At 42.7% G+C, this 20,061-nt stretch overlaps 2 protein-coding genes across 3 annotated transcripts; both read left to right on the top strand.

Moving 5' to 3' along the window:
- Positions 1-7,550: 7,550 nt before the first annotated feature.
- si:ch211-106k21.5 (leucine-rich repeat, immunoglobulin-like domain and transmembrane domain-containing protein 1) lies at positions 7,551-13,979 on the top strand. 2 transcript variants are annotated; one of them, XM_062520363.1, is made up of 2 exons: positions 7,551-7,696; positions 10,861-13,979. In XM_062520363.1, exons 1-2 carry the CDS (start codon positions 7,684-7,686, stop codon positions 12,108-12,110), a joined length of 1,263 nt encoding a protein of 420 aa, XP_062376347.1. In that variant the 5' UTR covers positions 7,551-7,683; the 3' UTR covers positions 12,111-13,979. The 2 variants fall into 2 exon arrangements, with proteins under 2 accessions (XP_062376347.1, XP_062376356.1); XM_062520372.1 differs by lacking the exon at positions 7,551-7,696 and adding an exon at positions 8,765-8,909.
- Positions 13,980-17,028: 3,049 nt separating this feature from the next.
- On the top strand, positions 17,029-19,997 carry best4 (bestrophin 4). The gene is made up of 9 exons (XM_062520343.1): positions 17,029-17,317; positions 17,432-17,526; positions 17,730-17,963; positions 18,068-18,222; positions 18,315-18,392; positions 18,757-18,909; positions 18,989-19,069; positions 19,327-19,475; positions 19,573-19,997. Exons 1-9 carry the CDS (start codon positions 17,166-17,168, stop codon positions 19,868-19,870), a joined length of 1,395 nt encoding a protein of 464 aa, XP_062376327.1. The 5' UTR covers positions 17,029-17,165; the 3' UTR covers positions 19,871-19,997.
- The last annotated feature ends 64 nt before the right edge of the window (positions 19,998-20,061 follow it).

Genomic DNA, 20,061 nt, shown 5'->3' with positions numbered 1-20,061 from the left:
AGTGCAACGTAAAACAGGCATCCTAAGTAATAGAATTAGAACTGTAAAAGTATGTATGTATACTGTATTACATGAACACAACAGTGCGTTCATGCGTGCGTTCATGCGTACGTGTGTATGTGTGTGAGTCTGTGTTTATGAGTGTGTGTGTGTGTGTGTGTGTGTGTGTTTGTGTGTGTGTGTGTGTGTGTGTGTGTGTGTGTGTGTGGGAAAGAGAAAGAGAGAGGTGGTGTGTGTGTGTGTGTGTGTGTGTGTGTGTGTGTGCGTGCGTGCGTGCGTGCGTACGTGCGTGCGTGCGTGCGTGCGTGCATGTCTGTGTGCGTGCGTGCGTGCGTGCGTGCATGTGTTTATGTTTATGTGTGTGTGTGTGTGTGTGTGTGTGTGTGTGTGTGTGAGAGAGAGAGAGAGAGAGAGGAGAGAGAGAGACAGTGCTGCCTTGTAGAAAAGTAGAAAGTAAGTTATAAAAGCAGTTTATAAAAAGTTGGGATGCTGTTTAAAATGTATAATACAAACTGTCATTTCAAATATACACAAGAGCGATGCAATTCCTAGTGCTAGACTAGTGCCACGACGTCCTGACCTGGTCGACTGATAACGTAGGCAGTTGGCACCATAACGTTACCACAATGTTGTGCTATATGATCACATGTAAAAGTTGTAATTTGGTAGTGTGAGTAACATTGTCACAACGTTATGGATATGTAATAACATTTACACAACATTGTTTCATTTGGCCCCACAGGCCACATATCATTCATCATGTTGTCTAAACCCATCCATGCCCATGCAAAATAACATTTGTTTATAAGCAACACACTAGGCTATTCTATTACAAAATTAACTTAGCTTTGCTGTTTCTTGTCATATAATGTTCCCTTAGATGGCATGTGTAAGTTATTGTACTTAAAATAGTTTAAGACAAACATTTTCTATTTATGATGTTTCCAGCCTATTTGCTGCATAGCTTAGCCCAAAATGTAGGAAAATAAGACATTAAAAAGTGCATGAAGTGACGTCACAAGGATGTTGTACCAACATCAAGGACTTTGTCAGAACGTCATGTCCTTTGACCTAATGTAACATTATGGTCAAAGGAATGGATCAGAAAGACTAACAGTCACCATGTTGAACATGCATAGTGGTGTAACGTAAGGACCCTGTTCGTGTTGAACAGCACTTGTGATGACATGCTGAGTCTGTGAAGAGGCACACAGTGAGGCACAGCTGAAGTGATGCCCCAAGAGCACAGCGTTGTAGCTGCCCGGTTGCATCAGCAACTAGCAGGATAAGTCGCGTTAGGTTAGCACCGTTTTTTGAAAAAAAAAAATCTGACCGAGAGTACTTTGTGACCTCAGGCTCTAAGTTAAAAACTGCCGGAGTTCTTCTTTAACTCATGCTTCTTTATTGTTTTAGAGGATCATTTTGTCTGGGCCTTCAACTCATCTACAAATCATGTTAAAACTAGAAAAGCACTCCGAGAGTGCAGACATCCACCAAGCGAAAACATAACGGCCTCCTGGATCTAGATGGTGATCCGGATTACTCCCAAAATAATGGTTTCTTTCTTGGGCCTTTCCTGAAAATATCCATTGATAACTTAAAGTTGAAAACAAGAGATAGGCTGCACTATGCATAAACAATCACCATTTATTCACACAGACGTGTTTCGGCGCGTGTGTACACACTGAGGAAGGCAGAGCGCCGAAACGCGTCTGTGTGAATAAATGGTGATTGTTTATGCATAGTGCAGCCTATCTCTTGTTTTCAATGATAGTCTATACTTTGGTCAGCACTCTAAAAAAGTTATAAGTCTTGAGTGAAGCCTGCTCCTACCTTTACGAACTCCACTAAAGTTCACATTAAAACCAACACCTGGTTGTCTGAGAGTATATATTTACCGTGCACTGCACAAGATAACAGGAAAATGGCTGTGTCATGTCTAGACACTATGTTTTCTTCTTTGCATGGAAGAGTTTTAACCAGCATTTGTGGATAGAGCATCAAACCTTGCTCATAGACCATGGTAATTGGAAGTTTTCCGGAGCCAATACAAGAATTGTCTTTACATAAACTGCTCTGGTTTTAATGTGAAACCATCTGAGGCTCAAAAGATTATGGCCATCCAATATTGCTTTGAATATATTATATATATATATTTTTTTTTTTGCCATTTCTTGCTTATAAAGATATTTTAATGATATTATGTACAATAGATAATGTAATTAAATATAAAAACATTGTTTTTATATTGTTGTATTATTTATCCACACAGGTTTTCACAGAGAGATGAATGAGACCCCTTTTTGCATCCCCATTTGGGTCTGGGCGGTTTCTTTCTTTTTTTTTCTTTTTTTTTTTCTTTTTTGTATTTGTACTACTGGACTGACGCTACAATGTTGTAATCACTGGAAAAAAGTTTACCTACGGGAGATAACTAACCAACTTTGGAAAGCTGATTGTATACTCTGCCATGGTGCCAGTTCACCTAATTAGTTGTGAAATGTCCTTTTGTTGTCTTTATCATTGCACAACTTGTATAGCCTTTTGTTGTCCCCATCCCAACTTTTTTGAGATTTTGAGAAAAACTTTGTTGTTGCCATTTAATTCAAAATGAGCATACATTTTCCATAAAAGTCAAATTTGTCACTTTCAACATTCAATATGTTGTCTATGTCCTTTTAGTGGTCTTAAGGGATTAGCAGATGATCACATTCTGTTTTTATTTACATTTTACTCAACTTCCAAAACGTTTTGGAATTGGGGCTAGTATACTTAATATACAGTGTATAGCACAAATATAAATAACAGATTACACAACCACCTATTCTTAAAAATGACGTTACTGAAGTGATGTCACTTTGGTATCAATTTTAATCTCCTGACCTCCTGACCAACATCAAAATAGTCTTATGATCAGGTTTCAGATGACAGCAAGTAGCCTAAGTTCAGATATAAGGTGCAAATTGCTATATTACCACACCGCACAATTAATAGTATAGTGCTTGTTCACTTGTGTCACGTAGCTTTGGTTGATGTTAAAAGACACTGTGAGGAGACTCAAACGTGTGAAGAAGCACTTGTGTATTACAGAATGCTGTCTTGCTTTTCTGTCTTGGTCCTCAGTGTTTATTGACTCAGGTGGACACTATTTCACTTCTGTTACTTTACCAACAGAGGGCGCAATAAATCCAAGTTTTGCTAAGCCTCTCTTCACAACACTATTATGCACATTACAGGTAATTAATGACATTGTATAATTGTTCAGTGCAAATATTGAAATATTAAGACATATTGATAGATACTATAATTAAATTCATTAAAACCCAAAACTATATTGTGTAAACAGGTAGTGTAGGCTACTCATGACCTGGAACATGTGTGATCTGTACATGTCCAATATTCACTCTCTTAGGAGACAATATACGTAAGGGTGATTTAAAGAAGGTAATACATGGGGTTCAATTATACTGGACTGAATTATACAGGAGCTGTTTCCAGGAAACACATCCACAGACATAATGATAATCAATGTAATATCAATTCCATTTCATTAAGAAGTTTACAAAACACCTTCTCAATAACTTTGAGACAGCCATGGCCATGGCCAACCATAGCCTGTTCACCCTCAGTAAGAACTACCCGGCTGCTAAACAGCTTTCCCCCACAGGGATCAGACTACTGAATCAGAGTGTGAATTAAATGTAATGGACTCTTATTTATCAAACCAACCTATTTATTTATTTATTCATGGTCATATTTTAATTGTGTTTTTAATCAGTCCTAGTCCTGTTTTAATCTATTCATGCACACTTTAGCATTAGCATAATTAGTTTGTCTTTTATAGTGCACTAATGGCTGGTTGATGTGTGAAAAACAATTTTGTTTTTATGTGAACCATAAAAATGATAAGAATAAGCTAACTATCTATCAGGATCAGGCAGACAAATAAGTGTAGGATGGCAATAGGCCTACTTACAAAATGATATAGCATGTTTCCTACTCTTGCCATGACTTTACTGGTTGTTGATCATTATGCAGCTATTGTTATGTGCAAAAAAAGAGACACATGATGAAGTACTGTACATTTCCCAACGTTGGGTCTCGCACACTCCAATAATATTAGCAAGCCTCCACATCAAAATACAGTAGCCAACTGTTATTGCTTTTGGTATTTGTATGTGCAGACTTGGTTATTTTGTATCAAAGATGCACAAAAACAGAGCAGGGTGCATTAATTGCAGAGGGCCTGAAGAGAGGCCAGAAGTCAAAACATATAGCCTACAATTCTCATTGTAGCTCATAAAATGGTGCTATCATTTTGAAACATGTACTAAGAAAAGCAGCAGTATTTGGTATGGTTGATACAGTATTTTTGGTTTCCAACTTCCACCCATTAAAGACATCCACCTGAAACATCCACCCTGCAACTCACTGTTCCAGCTCCTGACAAGTGGGAAAAGGTACCAATACATACCACTCGAATCTCAAGACTCTAGCACCATATCCCTAGCACCATAACTCTGCTGAACTCTACTACCACTTCCAGATTCAAACATTTTTCACCTCACTAAAACTGAACTTTATATTACTCGTTTTTCACCAAGAAAGAAAGCAACCAGGGGATTCAGTGAAGTAAAGGGAATAGGCTGGTTATAAATGGTTTTGGTATTTTTTTTTAGACGCAACCAGAACTTCAGGATCAGGAAACCCAAGTCTGGATCACCTCGTTTTGGTGGAGGAAAAGGAGAAACCTTGCCAGCATGCAACAACACTGCTGGTGGGTATAGGCCGAACCTAATCATCTTCAAGGGCAAAAGGATGAAGGCAGACTGGCTCTCTGGGGCTCCCAAGAATACCTTCCTCAGGATGTCGGATAACGGGTGGATAAATATGGATTCATTCACTGAGTGGGGGGAGTTTTTTTTCCCCCAAAGCCTTCCAAGAGATGGTCTACAGTTTCACTTGCTCCTTGTGGCCACTTCTCCCAAATTGCATTATACTGCACAATTAATAGTAAAGTGCTTGTTGACTTATACTGTAGCTATGGTTGATGTTAAAAGACAAAGCGAGGAGACTCAAACGTGTGAAGCAGCACTTCTGGATTACAGAATGTTTTTGTGCTTTTCTGTCTTGGTCCTCAGCGTTTATTGAGTCAGGCGAACACTATTTCACTCATACGACTTGTAATCCCAGCTGAGCCTTCTCCTGCATGTGCAACTCAAAGCCGCCCTCCATGCGATGACAATAACGGGGATGATGATGATGATGATGATGATGATGATTCCTACCATCTGGATGTTCCAGAGCACACCCCTTGCCACCTCCTGCATGATGCTGCTCAGCCAGCACTCTCCCCTCCTCCACAGCCCCCACAGCACCTCCTCCTGCCCACCATCATCACGCCACAGCACCTCCTGCCCACCATCATCACACCACAGCACCTCCTGCCCACCATCATCACGCCACAGCACCTCCTGCCCACCATCATCACGCCACAGCACCTCCTGCCCACCATCATCACGCCACAGCACCTCCTGCCCACCATCATCACGCCAAAGCACCTCCTCCTGCCCACCATCATCACGCCACAGCACCTCCTGCCCACCATCATCACGCCACAGCACCTCCTGCCCACCATCATCACGCCAAAGCACCTCCTGCCCACCATCATCACGCCACAGCACCTCCTCTTGCCCACCATCATCACGCCACAGCACCTCCTCTTGCCCACCAAGAGGGGTAAGGTGCCTTGCTCAAGGTGCCTTGCACTTCAGCCATGGAATGATCAGGGATTGAACTGGCAACTCTCCAGTTACAGGCTTGAAGCCCTAACCAGTAGGCCACGGCTGCCCGAGTAGGCCACAACTGCGAAGAACAAGGGGAACAAACCTTCTGCAGCAAAGAGTCAGCCAGACCACAACCAGTCAAGTTAACCAGGACCCATGTGCTATCTGCCAGCGTTCACATGGCGACTCAAAGGATCCCAAATCCACAGAGGATTGGGTCTCTTGTGCAGTCTGTTTCCGGTGGTTCCATGAGAGCTATTCAGAGGACAATGGGCTGATTGATGATGGCATTGCCTTAACATGCAAAGCTTATTTCCAGACATGTAGCCGAATGACTTTTCAATTTCTGTTGGCTATTTTTTTCCCATAAGGTTTGCTGTCTGCTCTTGTTTGTTGTCAGCTGTTGTTAGCATTTGTTATATGCTCATGGAGTGAAGTTTGGGACTCTTGACACCCTAACATTTGAGACTCACCCAGAAAATAAAAGTGAAGGTGTCAAGAGTCCCAAACTTCACCCCATGGCCCTTTTTTACTTCTCCAAAAAGAGGCCACTTTGGTATTGTAACAAGCACTGACATGAGCAGATGATCTGTAGAATATATTATGGACAACATAAGTCTGTCATATTACATATTGTTACAGGGTGTTACACTGTACTTCATTATGTAGATAAACTGGATAAAGGACCCTCGCACCTTGTTTATTATTGTAATATGAAACATACTCTACCTTTAAATACATACATTTATGTATGTGTCAGTGCCCCAGACTCACCCCCTTCCACCCCCTTCCACACATGATGGATCCTCATGGAACAAATACTCTTGTGCACCACAAATAGGCTTCACAAACAAGTGCCTCTGCCCCGTTGATGCGGACTAGTCAAGCTGGAAGCCTAATTCAGCAGACAAAAGAAAGAAAGAAAAACATCACCACCAAAACAGCCATCGAGAGTATTTCACTTGGGGTTATCAAGCAGGCAAGTTTTACCATTCATGAATTAAAGTGCACCATGGTTTAGGCCTTTGAATAGGCTATAGATTTTACAATGTCCCACATTGCACAAATGACTGACCCACATTAAGTATTTTCTTGTCACATTTTCTGCGACGGTTTGCCATTGCCTGTAATAATCTATGGAAAGTAAGAAGGTAAAACGACTGTGCCATGACGATGATCAACGTGGGTCGAGCTCAATGTTTAAACTCCGCCCCAGATTTAGGCCAGCCCCGATCTGTACGCTGCAGCCAAGGGATGCATTTTCTAATACTGTAACTTTGGGTACATCGCCACCCTCTGGTGAACAATGCAAAGTGCATAGTAAAATCAGCACACGCGCGTGCTTTAGAATGTCTTCAAAATACAGAAAACAATGTAGCAAATATATTCTGATTAACTACAAAATGGTTCGATTTGTGCGTTTTAATCAAGGTAATCCATCAAAGTGCGCACTGCTGAATGCTTTGTCCAGTAGTGTGTGTGTGTGTGTGTGTGTGTGTGTGTGTGTGTGTGTGTGTGTGTGTGTGTGTGTGTGTGTGTGTGTGTGTGTGTGTGTGTGTGTGTGTGTGTGTGTTATATTGTTTTTATTACATACATAGTGTGTCAAATGTGCACTGTAGCTGAAGTGTATTAGACAGATGTCTCAATCTCCCTCATCAGACACAGAGACAGGAGCTGGATTTCAGGATAGCGCGCACAGGAAACAGAATTTCCTCATTCCACGCCGTGTTGTATAGCATAGAGGCACACCCATAGAGGAGCGGGCGTGAAGTAGGCAAAGTTTGACGTGATGAAGCGTTGGGTTGCTGTTCTAAGCGTTTTCTACTACAGCGAGGACCACGAATCGGCAGTCAACTGATGGTGCATCTCTTTGAGGGCAAGCAACAGGTTCTCAGCCATGCCAACAAAAGGTAAGGTTAACTAATTACTTGAAAGAGTGTTCATGGAGTGCAAATGTGACCTTACAACCTTACAAAACAATTAATCAAGTTTCATTAGTAGCCTACGATTTGGCTAATGTTGACAATAATTAATTGTAGTTCGCAAATCCAATTGTGTTAGCAGTCGCCAGTGCACCAGTACTATTCCTTATAATAATGTTCATTCCGACTGCGCGTAATTTGGAAATAAATTCTGTTCGTTGTTTGATTGTAAGTCTATGTGGGTTAACACAATGGTCAGACATGGCACCCCAGCATATTTGTAATAATGGAGCTCAGAGAGTTTATGCTAAACCCGCTATCTTCAGCCAGTTACCAAGGATGTTGCTTACATTGTTGCAGAATGAGATCATCCTCGTGTCTGAAAATAACCTTTCGTTTCACGCGTCTATGTCTAAGAGGTTTGACGAGCTGTTGGGGCAATGTACTTTGCGTTTAACTTATTTTTCGGTGACTGTAGCCTACTGCCCATAAGATCAGAGGACAGTGCCCAGCCCACAACATAAAGTGTCACACCTATTTCCATTCTACCTGAGATCTTATCATTCTTTGGCAAATGTCTATCATGAGCTGCATGTCTTTTCCGGATATAATCGAAATGTAGCCCATTGTAGCCCACTGTAGCCCTTTTATTTTTGTCTGGGCCCAGATAGTATAAATTCAAATAAAGAGGTGACCACATGTACACTTATGGAAGGCGCATTTGTCGGTATGATGAGGCCTTTCCATCTTTTATTGAGTAGCCATAACGATAAGAAAGTTTTTTTTCATCTGCCAGGAGTGTGGACTGTGGAAGTGACTTGTTAATAATTACATTAATATAACTTATTACTTAATGTAATACAGCAGAATCAGTTTTCACACAGTTTACTTTCGGGAATAGCATTAGAAGTGGGTTTTTTTTTCACCATATAATTGAAGTATGCATATAACTAGTTGTCTGATAGACAGTTGCTACATATTGTGGTCTAGGTCTATAAAGATCAGAAATCCTCTCTTTATTTCACTCCACTCTTCAGAGACAGTACTAGTAGCCTGGTTACTGATTAACAGAGCCTATTTGACACTTATCAAACATCAATGGAGAATCACTCCCATTCTGATAAAGTTTACTCTGTCCTGAGTTTAGCCCGAGGCCACTTCACAAACATTCAATTTGCCCTCATGCAAGAGCAGTGACCTGGTATGTCTTCCATTTTTCTTACATTTGTTAGTGATGTGTGGTTGTGGAAATGCAGTGAGGTGTAGTCACTTGAGCTCAAAGACCAGTGGACCACATGTTTAGGGTCATCGGTTTGAATGACAACCAAATGTTTTCTCTCGAGTGAAGACTAGCTGCTTTAATGGGATCATGTCTGTGTGTCTTAATTATTTTTGTCCCTTGCAACTTATTAGAAAAACAAACTAACTAACACAGATCAGGGAGTCATGCATGGAAATCCTAGTAGGCCTACAGAATTTTAAAATCCCTTATTGTAGCCTACTCTTCCATGGATATTTCTTTGAGTGAATTTCTGCAACATGAGACGATTTCCAGTTGAATCAAGATAGCCAACTAGCCTATTGGAAAAGGCATGAAAAAAGCTAATGCTTTGGGTTGTTGAAGGTCACAGAGAGTTCAGTAATAGTTAGTCAAAAGAAATGGAAAAGTTCTGAAATGTTCCCAATGAAAATGAGTGGCAACCCTCGAAATGGACTTGTTTGTGCCCTTCCTCTGGCTTGTTATTAAAAAGGAATTTTAGTTGTCACGTAGGTTATCCTATAACTGCTTCAGTGTAGGAGGGTGCGAATGATGAAATACACAGCTAACAATCCTCACAGATCCCACTTTCACAACAATGGAAACAGGGTGAATATGAACTGAGTGTGGTTGCGCTAGTATCTGTTGACTAGCCACACAAATCGTAGCCCTTAGCTACTGGCTCAATGGGAACGGTTGCTGTGGTTTCTCCTTCCCCTTTCTCTGCCAGGTAAAAAAAAGAAAAAAAACTGTTTTTGTGTCTGACACTTGTGTCTGCGATGAAATTCAATTCTCTCATACCATTTATAATTGAGGTATTATTTTCATATTCATCCTATTTCAGGTTAAAACACTTGGTCCGTGGTCACAATAAAAGACAACACTCCTACCTGTTTTCCGCTACGGAAGATTGTGTAATTGTGAATCCCAGCACAAGTTAAGGGCTGATGGTACTCTGCAGTGCCTGGTGCCCCACCCAGCGTCCATGGGTCCTCTGCGTAGTTGGGGAGTTAGCACATTCCACTTCTGTTAGAAGGCCCTGGCCCCCATTGTTGACATCAGGAAAGAGTGATGTCAGAACAGCCTGAATAGAGGAAAGGGAACTCTCTCAAACAGTGATTTGCCTGGCATGGAGACAGTACACACACCAGAAACAATCCATTGAAATGGAAGCCATTATCCAAAACGCCCAAAGTGCAAACTTTTAGAGATCTTTTCTTATTACTATTACCTTCTACCTTTATTAGGAAAGGAGATGTTCAGTAGTAGAGTGCATGCCTTTTGTGAGTTACCCCTGAAGCAGAAGTCACCTTGAAATACAGACCAGTGAACTAATTAGTGTAATGTGTAAACTTAATGCTAAAGACCAATAGTATCACAGATAGTAATTATTAATAACAATGAATGTCTCAGTGAAACTCTTGAATTTCCCCTTTGGGATCAACAAAGTATCTATCTATCTATCTATCTATCTATCTAAACATTTTGCCCATATTTACATTCTGAACAAAATCTCTAAGGGACTTTAAGCCCTGGAGTTGACAGACTTCATCTTCCTGGAGATGGACTTCTGATCCCAAGCCCTTTCTATCGCCATGCCAACCCTCATGCTAGCAACAACAGCTACGAGGGCTGGCAGTGTTGCCAGGCGCTAGGCCCTGTTTGCCTCCCACTGTGGGGCTAGAGATAGCAGATCCCTCAGGATCACGTTGGAAAGGCAGAGGGGAGATAGTCTTTTGATCTCGTATGAAATGAATAGGGAGCTGTTATCACTGTATAGCCCCTATAATAGTGAGTAATTATGCACCAGTACACAACTTTGTGTAAAAATGTTCAGAATTGTGTATCAATCTAAAGCAGTTTATTAAACACTAAAATATTCTGTTCTTTTTAGGGATAATGCCACTCTTGGCTATTCTTCTTCTTCTGTGCCCGCTGCTGCTGACAGAGGGCAGTGAAAATGACTGTGAGTGTCCCGCAGCAGCAACAGTTTTGTCCGAGTTCCCAGTCAGGGTGGCAGGTGGAGCCTGCTGCCTCAACTACTCCGGCTCTGACTTTAGCCACGTTCAGTGGGACGTGTTCTCGTCTCAAGCTGCCCTCCGGACTCTCGACCTGTCTCACTGCAACATCAGCCAGATCCACCTCACGGAGAAGGGAGGCACGCCAGCCGTGCTACAGAACCTCTACCTGGGACACAACGGCCTCTCTGCCCTGCCAGAGAGCTTCCTGACCAACGCCTCAGGTCTGAGGGTGCTGGACCTGAGCATGAACCGCCTAGAAGGGTTACCAGAGTGCTTCCTGGAGGGGTCGGAGGAGCTCCAGGAGTTGGACCTGAGAGGCAACCGCCTCACGGCCATCTCCAGCAGCCTCCTGGTCAGACAGGGCTGGCAGCGGCTGGGACTGTCCGACAACCCCTGGGCGTGCACGTGCTCTCTAGTGGAGGGGCTTCAAGGTGACGGCCTTCACAACAGCACCGGCGGCAGCAGGCTGGCGGACGCGGTGGGGAATCTGACCTGCGCCTCCCCCCGGAGCCTGGCTGGCCAGAGCGCGTGGTCTTTGCAGCGGACGGACGTCTGCGCCCCGGCGGGCCTCACCGCCCTCTTCATCCTGCTGCCGCTGCTGGTGCTGGCCCTGCTGGTGCTCTGCTGGTTCTGCGGCCGAAAGAGGAAGAGGAAGGAGAGCGCGGCCTTCGGCCTGACAGGAAAGAAGGGCTCCGGCCGGGGCGGCCAGCGGGCGGACTGCAACGGGCAGCGTTGGCACCACTCCAAGCACGCTCCCGTCGGCGAGCTGGCTGTGCCCAGAGAGGGCAGCAAGGACGGCATCATGAAGAACCAGCTGCTGCTGCGCCCCTCGTCCGCCCTGTTGGGCAGCACGCGGGACATCTACGAGGAGGTGGAGATCCGTCTGGGCTCGGTGGAGTCCCTCACCCGCCCGCCCTCCTCCATCTCCACCGAAAAGCAAGAGCCCCAGGAGCTGGGCAGCAAGCCTGACCTGGAGACCGTCAGCGTGACGGAAGTCATGAAGGACTCGGCTGACCGGGAGAAGGCCTACCTGACCCAGTCCACTGAGTACTATAGCCTGGTGCCAGGCATCGAGATCGAGGACTCTGACCACGGCGAGTATGAGAGTGTGGATCTGTCGTGACCCAAGCCAATGCCAAAGGGATTTGTTTTCATTTTTTATGTACCCGTGTCATCTATTTTGACGTTCTGGTCAAAGAGCTGGTTGTTTGACATCAGGAGGGACCAACTGATCTCTGGGAGTGTCGTCCAGGAACTGGAGCAGCATAATCCTGTCAGTTGTTCCGAGTGAAGTTCGGAGTGCTAATAAGGAGTCTCCACTGTCAAGGGGGCATTCCAGACGGCAAGGGCTATTGTTTGGCCACATTCAGAGTGTGAGAACCATTCAGCTGAGATTGTAGGTAAACTCATAATTAACCCTTTAAAAACACTGACTGACGAATAGTGAAATGGAATACCTTTCCTTATTTTGTTCCTCTGAGACACTGCCAGAGTGTGAAGGTCAAAATATGTATAATGATTGTTTTTTTAATGTTGTTTTGAACGCGTATCTACTTTGACTTAAGTTGAGTGTCTGAGGTAATGGTGCTAAATGGGATTTATAGCAAGTACCATTGATATCAAGATGACCAAACCATTCCACTGTGACTGATTTAAAGGAGGTCCTGATTTGTGTTATGTAAACGTTATAGAAAAGGAAAGCCTGTAACCAACCAACCAAACAAACAAAAACTCTTTGTGCTCTTTCCTGTCCAGTAAGTGCTGTTGGTAAGGACAGGCACTATAGGTTGATGTCATCTATTGTTTTAGAAGTCCAGCTCACTGCCTGTCAGCGACCACTCTTTCCTGTGGAAGACGGGTCCCAGGTCCTCCAACATAAGAGCAGCTACATCTGTTCTGATATTCAAAGCCACGCGAAAAAGATAAATGCTGAAAACAATGGCTGCTCCACTGATACCATCTGAGAGACGCAGAATGTGCACACCACATCCGCATAGGTTGATAAGGCAAGTATTAGTGAGGGGCTTAACATACGTGTAACGTGAACACACACACTCAGGGGGCTCTGACAATGAGATTGGACACCACATTCCAGTGACCTACAGTTGTACAGAAGGAGCTGTGCGTAACCAGTTGCGTTCATGCAGAGCAGATGTACCAGCATATGAAAAACCGCAGACCTTGTTAGAACACATTTGGTGTGTACAGATAAGATCTGTTATGTCATCAGGTTGGCTTTGCAAAGAAGCTCAAGTAAGCTCATTTGAATGCTGACAGAGAAAGAGAAAACGATGGACAGTGACATTCTCAGGGGTTGTAGCCTGTAGTCAAATTTGTTAGGCGTAGCTCTCTTTCTCTCTAACACCAATGCACTGTTTGTAGTGGATGTAGGAGGAGAAAGAAGAATCACTGGATGTGTGGCACATGTGTACCTTAACATACACACACCCATATAGCAATAATGCCATTTCTCTTATATGATCTTAAGCAAGGTAAGACTAAGCATATTCAATAATGCTGACTTGTAGTGACAGCTTGAATGTAAAGAGTGATATGCAACTCATGTTCTTGTGCATCATTTATTTTTCCAGTCCTGTCTACCATTACTTAACTTAGCAAGCACAATGTGTGATTCTTAACAAATGTTCTTTGTCTCAGTTAGACATGCGTCTTGAGCTACACTGTTGTGTTTTTAGTCACACTTTGTTTAGTCTAGTTTGAATTAATTAATTTAATTCTGCATATAAACAATGTTGCTTTTTAGTTATTTTTAAACAAACAGTATGTGACCTTTTTTCTGTTCAATTCTGGTCAATTAGATCCATAAATAGAGGAGTCAATACAGGGACAAGATACAAACAAGACCAAAGTACACAGTATGTAAACAGTGCAAAGGGAGCTGGTTGAAATGTCTGTTGGCACTGACTGATTGTGGGAGTATTTGGTGCAAGGATATTTATTTGTGGCTTTTTAAATAAATTACTTTATTTGTTTTTGTTGTGAGACTTACATGATTGTTTCATCAACTGCCATCCATTAGAAGGCATTCACGACACTTTAGAAAACTTTTCATGCTTCAGAAAACTTGTTTGGGTGGTTTTTTTTTTATTATTGTCCTTTTCTGGAGTGCAAATCAGTACCTCAAAATACCTCAGATCAGTCAGTTTATGTATCTAATGCGCTCCATGATTTTTTTGAACACATGAAATTCAGAAGAATGCCATTTGCAGGTACCCTTCAAAATGTTTTGGTCTTGCTCCACCTACCTCCACAATATGTACTACCCACAATGACCTGCTGCTCGCTCAGTCACCCACCCACCCACTCACTCACTCACTCACTGCTACAGACAGCCGTGAGGCTGATCTCTGATTTCAGTCCGTGTGGGAGACTGTAATTACAGCATTAGGTTACCCAATCACACTGAAACCTGCATCTGGGCCCGCTTCCCATAGCGGAGCCGGGCACCACAGTCCACCAGCCACACAGAACACATGAAAGAGCCCGGAGGCCCGGCCTGAATACTGCTCTGTTCCGGCAGCGACCACCTCCAACCAGGTGACCTCTGTCCACACAGGAGGAGAGGAGGTGCCCCAGCATCAGTACGAGTGCACTGATCCAGGTAGACATCTGAGCGTGAAAAGCCACACTTTTCACATATGGGTGCGACTGTGGTGGCCGCTGTTGAATTTCCAGTTTAGCAGTGGAGTTCCAAGGCCAAAACACCCTGCTGATAGATTTAGTATGCATTGCAAAATGCCGGTGGAGCCCAGGTCAGAGTGATGACAGCATTACAAAACACACTCTCTTCACAAAGCTCTTCATACATGTTTATTGGGGCCTTCACAATGACTGCACACCAAGGGGGCTCTTTTGCCACATCCGTTAGATTTGCAGAGCTTGTTATGGTATTTCCCTTCACCAAATCAGTTTATGCAGTGGTCACCAGCCAATGTGTCTGCAGAACATCAGAGCCTGAACTGTTGTGGATGTTGCAAGGTACTTATATGGCAAAGTGCCCTAACCACAACACTGCAAGTGAGAAATATCTGCATCTTCATATACTGTATCTGCTGCAACAGCAAATGTTGTTGAGTGTTGAGTTCTAAATGTTTGCAATAAGTTGTACTGTACCCATTTAATTAACAGTGGTATAAGAAGATCTATTACAACACTGCTTTGGACAAGTCGGAGGAATCGGGGTGGGACTTTTTCCACCAACATTCTTTCCTAGTCAGACAATCAGGCATCAGAGAACAGAGAAGTGATTTAAACACTGTGAACTGAAATATAATCTGATCTTGACTTTTGAGTGAAAGACTGAGTTTATACTCCTACATGTGAAGCTTTTCACTGCATCCAGGTATTAAGATAAGTAGTAGTGTAGGCCATAACCATGTATCCTGCTTTCCAACTTCCTGACACTGCACATTATCTCAATCTAACCGACCTGGCCCTTGTTTTTACATCCTGCACAAAATCTCTAAACAATGTTTCTATTTTAAGGTTGGATAAACAAATAAGCCCCCACAAGGCAGAGTTTATGCAAGCAAGCCAGGCCGGCCTCTGGAATCCACAGGGATGGGAAGTGGAGGAGAGAGGGGGGAGCAAGATCGCCACCTAGTGGAGATGAGCTGAGATGAGCTTTCTCAGCTAAACTGGACTGCCTCTCAGTGGCGTGTAATGGTATGGAGCATTTTCGAGGGTCCTGTCGTCCAGTAACTTCTCCTCTAAAACTGTGTTGTTCTTCCCATGTCATATTATAGAATAGAATATTTGAGCACATCATATGAACTGTTATCTGTTCTATATATATATACTCGACATCATTGTAAATGAGGCTATAAGCCCTCAATGATTTTTCGGGTTTAAATAAATCAAATATTGGGTAATGTGGACTGTGTCACTGCAAATAAATGTATCTCACTTGTCCATATCTGGACATATTGTAAACAAAGTCATTATGATGATGATGTCAGAGTAACGAGGCAGGGCGATAGAGATGATTTAGAGCAGTGTCTGGATCAGCTCTGTGCAGACCATGAGAAAAACAAACAGCACAAGGCCAAAGCAGTTCTGCAGAACATACCAGTGGATTGTATAGTGGAGTCTGATGACAGTGTCCATTACTGGTGAATTATCACAGCCATTAGGGCTTCGTACGGCCCAGGGGTGGACTGGAACACTCTTTACTTCCTCAGGTGATGTCACGTGCAGCCAGCATGAGAGCCTTCTAGGAGTCAAGAAAAACATGAAATACTGAAATACTCAGGACACATCAACATTTGAGAACAAGCTTTTGGGAATTTCACATTGTCAACTTGCGCCGACCATCATCCGGATTGTGCCAAATTAAACGCAATATACTATACTTAGTATTGTACTGTAGTTTTAAAAAATCTTTTTGGATGTGTGTCACATAATTTCATAAAAAAAAATCCTGAATCCATTTTCAGGTTCATCATTCACCTATTATGAGGACAGATTCAAGTTACAGTATGTTGCCTTTTTTTTGCACAAGCAGTTCCAGTCCAGTGTATTACCTCCCACACTACTAACCTTTAACCATTTCGGATAAAATGTTACCAGGCCAATCCAGTTAAGTGAACAAATTCAGCCTACTTGATTGTGAGAATCATGTAATTAACACTAGTCCTGGGTGTTGATGGTTCTCAACTCATAAATCACATGGAGATGGGTTATTGCTTTCTGACTGAGAGCATAAAAGGAGAAGTGAGAGACAGCTCACCTTTCTCATAGGACAAGTCAGCAGGCACAACAGGTAAGATCACCTTTTAAAAAAATATAAACATGTCATTACGCTATATGCAATTCATAGGCTATAGAATTTGTAGTTGGGGATTCCTGTATCACTTTATCTGTTCCCCTCACTCTTACAGTATGTCTGTATAACAGAATATACAATGTATTCAACCAATTTTGAACATTAGCAAATGAACACATTTCAGATCATTAGATTTTTTTTGTGTGAAGCCTGAAGATGCTGGAGACATTTACTAGGCTATCAATATTCTCAACCTTATCAAACAATAAAGCAGTGACAATCCATTCAGATCTTTTAAAAATCAAGAATATTCTAAATCATCATTTATCAGAATGATTTTCAGACCAACGATCCTTCAGTCTTCAGTCTGTTTGTATTATCTAAGGCCCTGTCATGACGGTCTCCTACACACTTGAGGTGGCAGATGCCAGGTTTGCTGGCTTCTCTAAGCTGCTGTTTCGCTGGAAGGGCAGCATATACAAGTTGCTTTATAAGGAGTTCATTGTCTTCTGCCTACTATACAGCGTCATCAGCATTGTATACAGGTTAGTTAAAGAAACTATAGAGCTCAGTCCACCACACCAGATTGCTGGACGTGTATCCATTTATAAAAGGTTTAGAGTTCAAGTTGGCTATTTTAACTACCTTTATTCTGACAGGTGCAGCCTTAACGAAACACAGCAAAAAATGTTTGAGAAAACTGCACTCTACTGTGAGCAGTTCTCAAATTTCATTCCCATGTCTTTCGTTCTGGGTATGTGATACTGCCACCAATAAAAGTCCATCGATCTCCTTGAAACCTTTTGCTTTTTCTTATAAAATACAATTACATAAATTATTCAGTATAGACAATATAGATAATATATAATAATACAATTTAATATACTATTATAGTTTTTAGTAGACTTTTACCATTTCATTATTTGATTCATTCAGTCTGAACTTGTCTGTCCCAAGGATTTTATGTTACACAGGCTTTTAACCGCTGGTGGGGCCAGTACACAAGTTTCCCGTTGCCCGACAACCTGATGATGGTGGTGTCCGGCAATGTCCACGGTGTGGATGAGAGGGGACGGCTGCTCCGCCGGACTCTAATGCGGTACGCTAACCTGTCCTCTGTCCTCATCCTCCGCTCCATCAGCACACGTGTGCGCCGGCGATTCCCAACACTGGACCACATCACGCAAGCAGGTCAGAACCACCACCTGGCCACCCTTGACCAATAGGCCAAACTGCTTGACTGTCTGAAATGTGTTCATATACACAGCTGTATTTGTGCTCTCTATGTGGGACAGGCTTCATGACAGAGAAGGAGCAGAAACACCTGGACCACTTGTACTCCGACTTCAACAAATACTGGATGCCCCTGACGTGGTTCTCCAACCTGGCCGCTCAGGCACGGGAGGAGGGACGTGTGAAGGACGACATCGCGCTTCGCCTGCTCATGGACGTGAGTTCTTATCAGAGGTGTTGACAGCAGGGTGATGCATTGGTAGACTTTGAGACCACTTTTGTCTTATGCTCTTCCTCTGTGTCACACAGGAGCTAAATAAGTACAGAGCAAAGTGCAGTATGCTATTCCATTACGACTGGATTAGCATCCCTCTGGTCTACACACAGGTCAGCAATCAAGCTATAAATATCTGAGCTCGTTTTATTGTATTTATCCTTTATTTTAGCAGGTGAGTCCCATTGAGATCTTGAATCTTTTTCAAGAGGATGTAATGTACATGCCCACCCCCCACCCCACACACACACACACACACACACCCTCCCCTTCCAAAATCCCTCATCTAAGATGTGTAAACACTCCTTTTTCTCTCAATCTCTTTCTTGAAAGTGGATGAGGGGAAATCAAATGTTTGCTTTCCAGTGGATTTATTGCTAAAGATCATTCCATCAAAATATGTGTAGTTTATTATAACACATTTGGGAAACCTGACAAATGTATTATTTATTTATAAATGTATTTATTCACTTACAGGTGGTCACTGTAGCAGTTTATTCCTACTTTGCTTTCTGTTTGATTGGACGCCAGTTTTTAAACCCAAAAAAAGAATACTCTGGTCACTCTCTGGACATGTATGTTCCGGTTTTCACACTGCTGCAATTCTTTTTCTATGCTGGCTGGCTCAAGGTGTGTGAACTTCTCCTTACATAATAATGCATTGTGTCCCCGTTGGCATTTACAACCTCACATAAGCAATTTCTCTCAGGTTGGCGAGCTCATCATCAATCCATTTGGAGAGGATGACGATGACTTTGAAACAAATCAGCTCATTGATAGGAACATTCAGGTACCCTCTATATATATATAAAAAAACTGGCCTCTTCATTACAGCTGCCCTTCTAGCAGTAGGACCCAGGGCATAGACATAGAGCAAGGAAGACTGTGCCTGAAGTGATCACATTTTTTATAGTCTTAGTAATATATATATATAGTTTTAAGTCTTTATAATATATTTTCAAATCTGAAATGCCTTTGCCAAATTCTATCAGTGCCTGGACTTTATATACCCGGTTTATAATCTCAGAATCCCCTCCTTCTCTGAAGGTGTCCATGCTGGCTGTGGATGACATGCACCAGAACCTTCCATTACTAGAAAAGGACAAGTACTGGGTGGAGAAGAGCTTCCCTCTTAACTACACCTCAGCAGATGAGGCGCTAAAACCAGCCTTCATGGGTTCCACCTACGATATGAGGTACTGACCACAGGCACACTGCATTCCAGGCACACACAAAATAACTACACTAAAAACAGCCAGTAAAAATGCCATTTTCTTTGGGCTTTTCTTTTAGGCTTATTGGGGAAGAGCCCTCCGATGCCAACATACAAAGCTCAGCGGTCAGCAGATATCTACCTGTCAATGTTTGGCCTCCCTCTACACTCAAGAGACGCAACAGAGGTGTGAAGTTACTGTGCTGCATAGGAAAGGAGTCAAATGAAGAGGTGAAGGTAGATGAAGAGGCTCACTGCAAGACACCTGTGCAGATCCACATCCTGGATTGTGATGTGCAGTTTGCTCAGGAAGGGGAGGGCATAGGCCAGACATATGCCGAGGAACAGGACGCTAAGCTGGACACAACTACAGCATGAACAGTGCCCATATTTTATTTGTGCAATTTAATTTTTTCCCTTAAATCTGCTATTTGATGCCACCTCAAATCAAGTCTCACACTAAGCAAAACCAGCATAAAATGTAAACTTCAAATAAAAACTTCAAAAACCCTTAAGTAAAAATAAATGTATTTATTGGGTTAAACGTGTAGACCAAACATCAGGCATAC

Source organism: Sardina pilchardus, chromosome 2 (assembly GCF_963854185.1).
Source record: "Sardina pilchardus chromosome 2, fSarPil1.1, whole genome shotgun sequence".
NCBI lineage: Eukaryota > Metazoa > Chordata > Actinopteri > Clupeiformes > Clupeidae > Sardina > Sardina pilchardus.
Note: the sequence above shows the minus strand (reverse complement) of the source record. Positions and strands in the feature narration are given on the sequence as shown.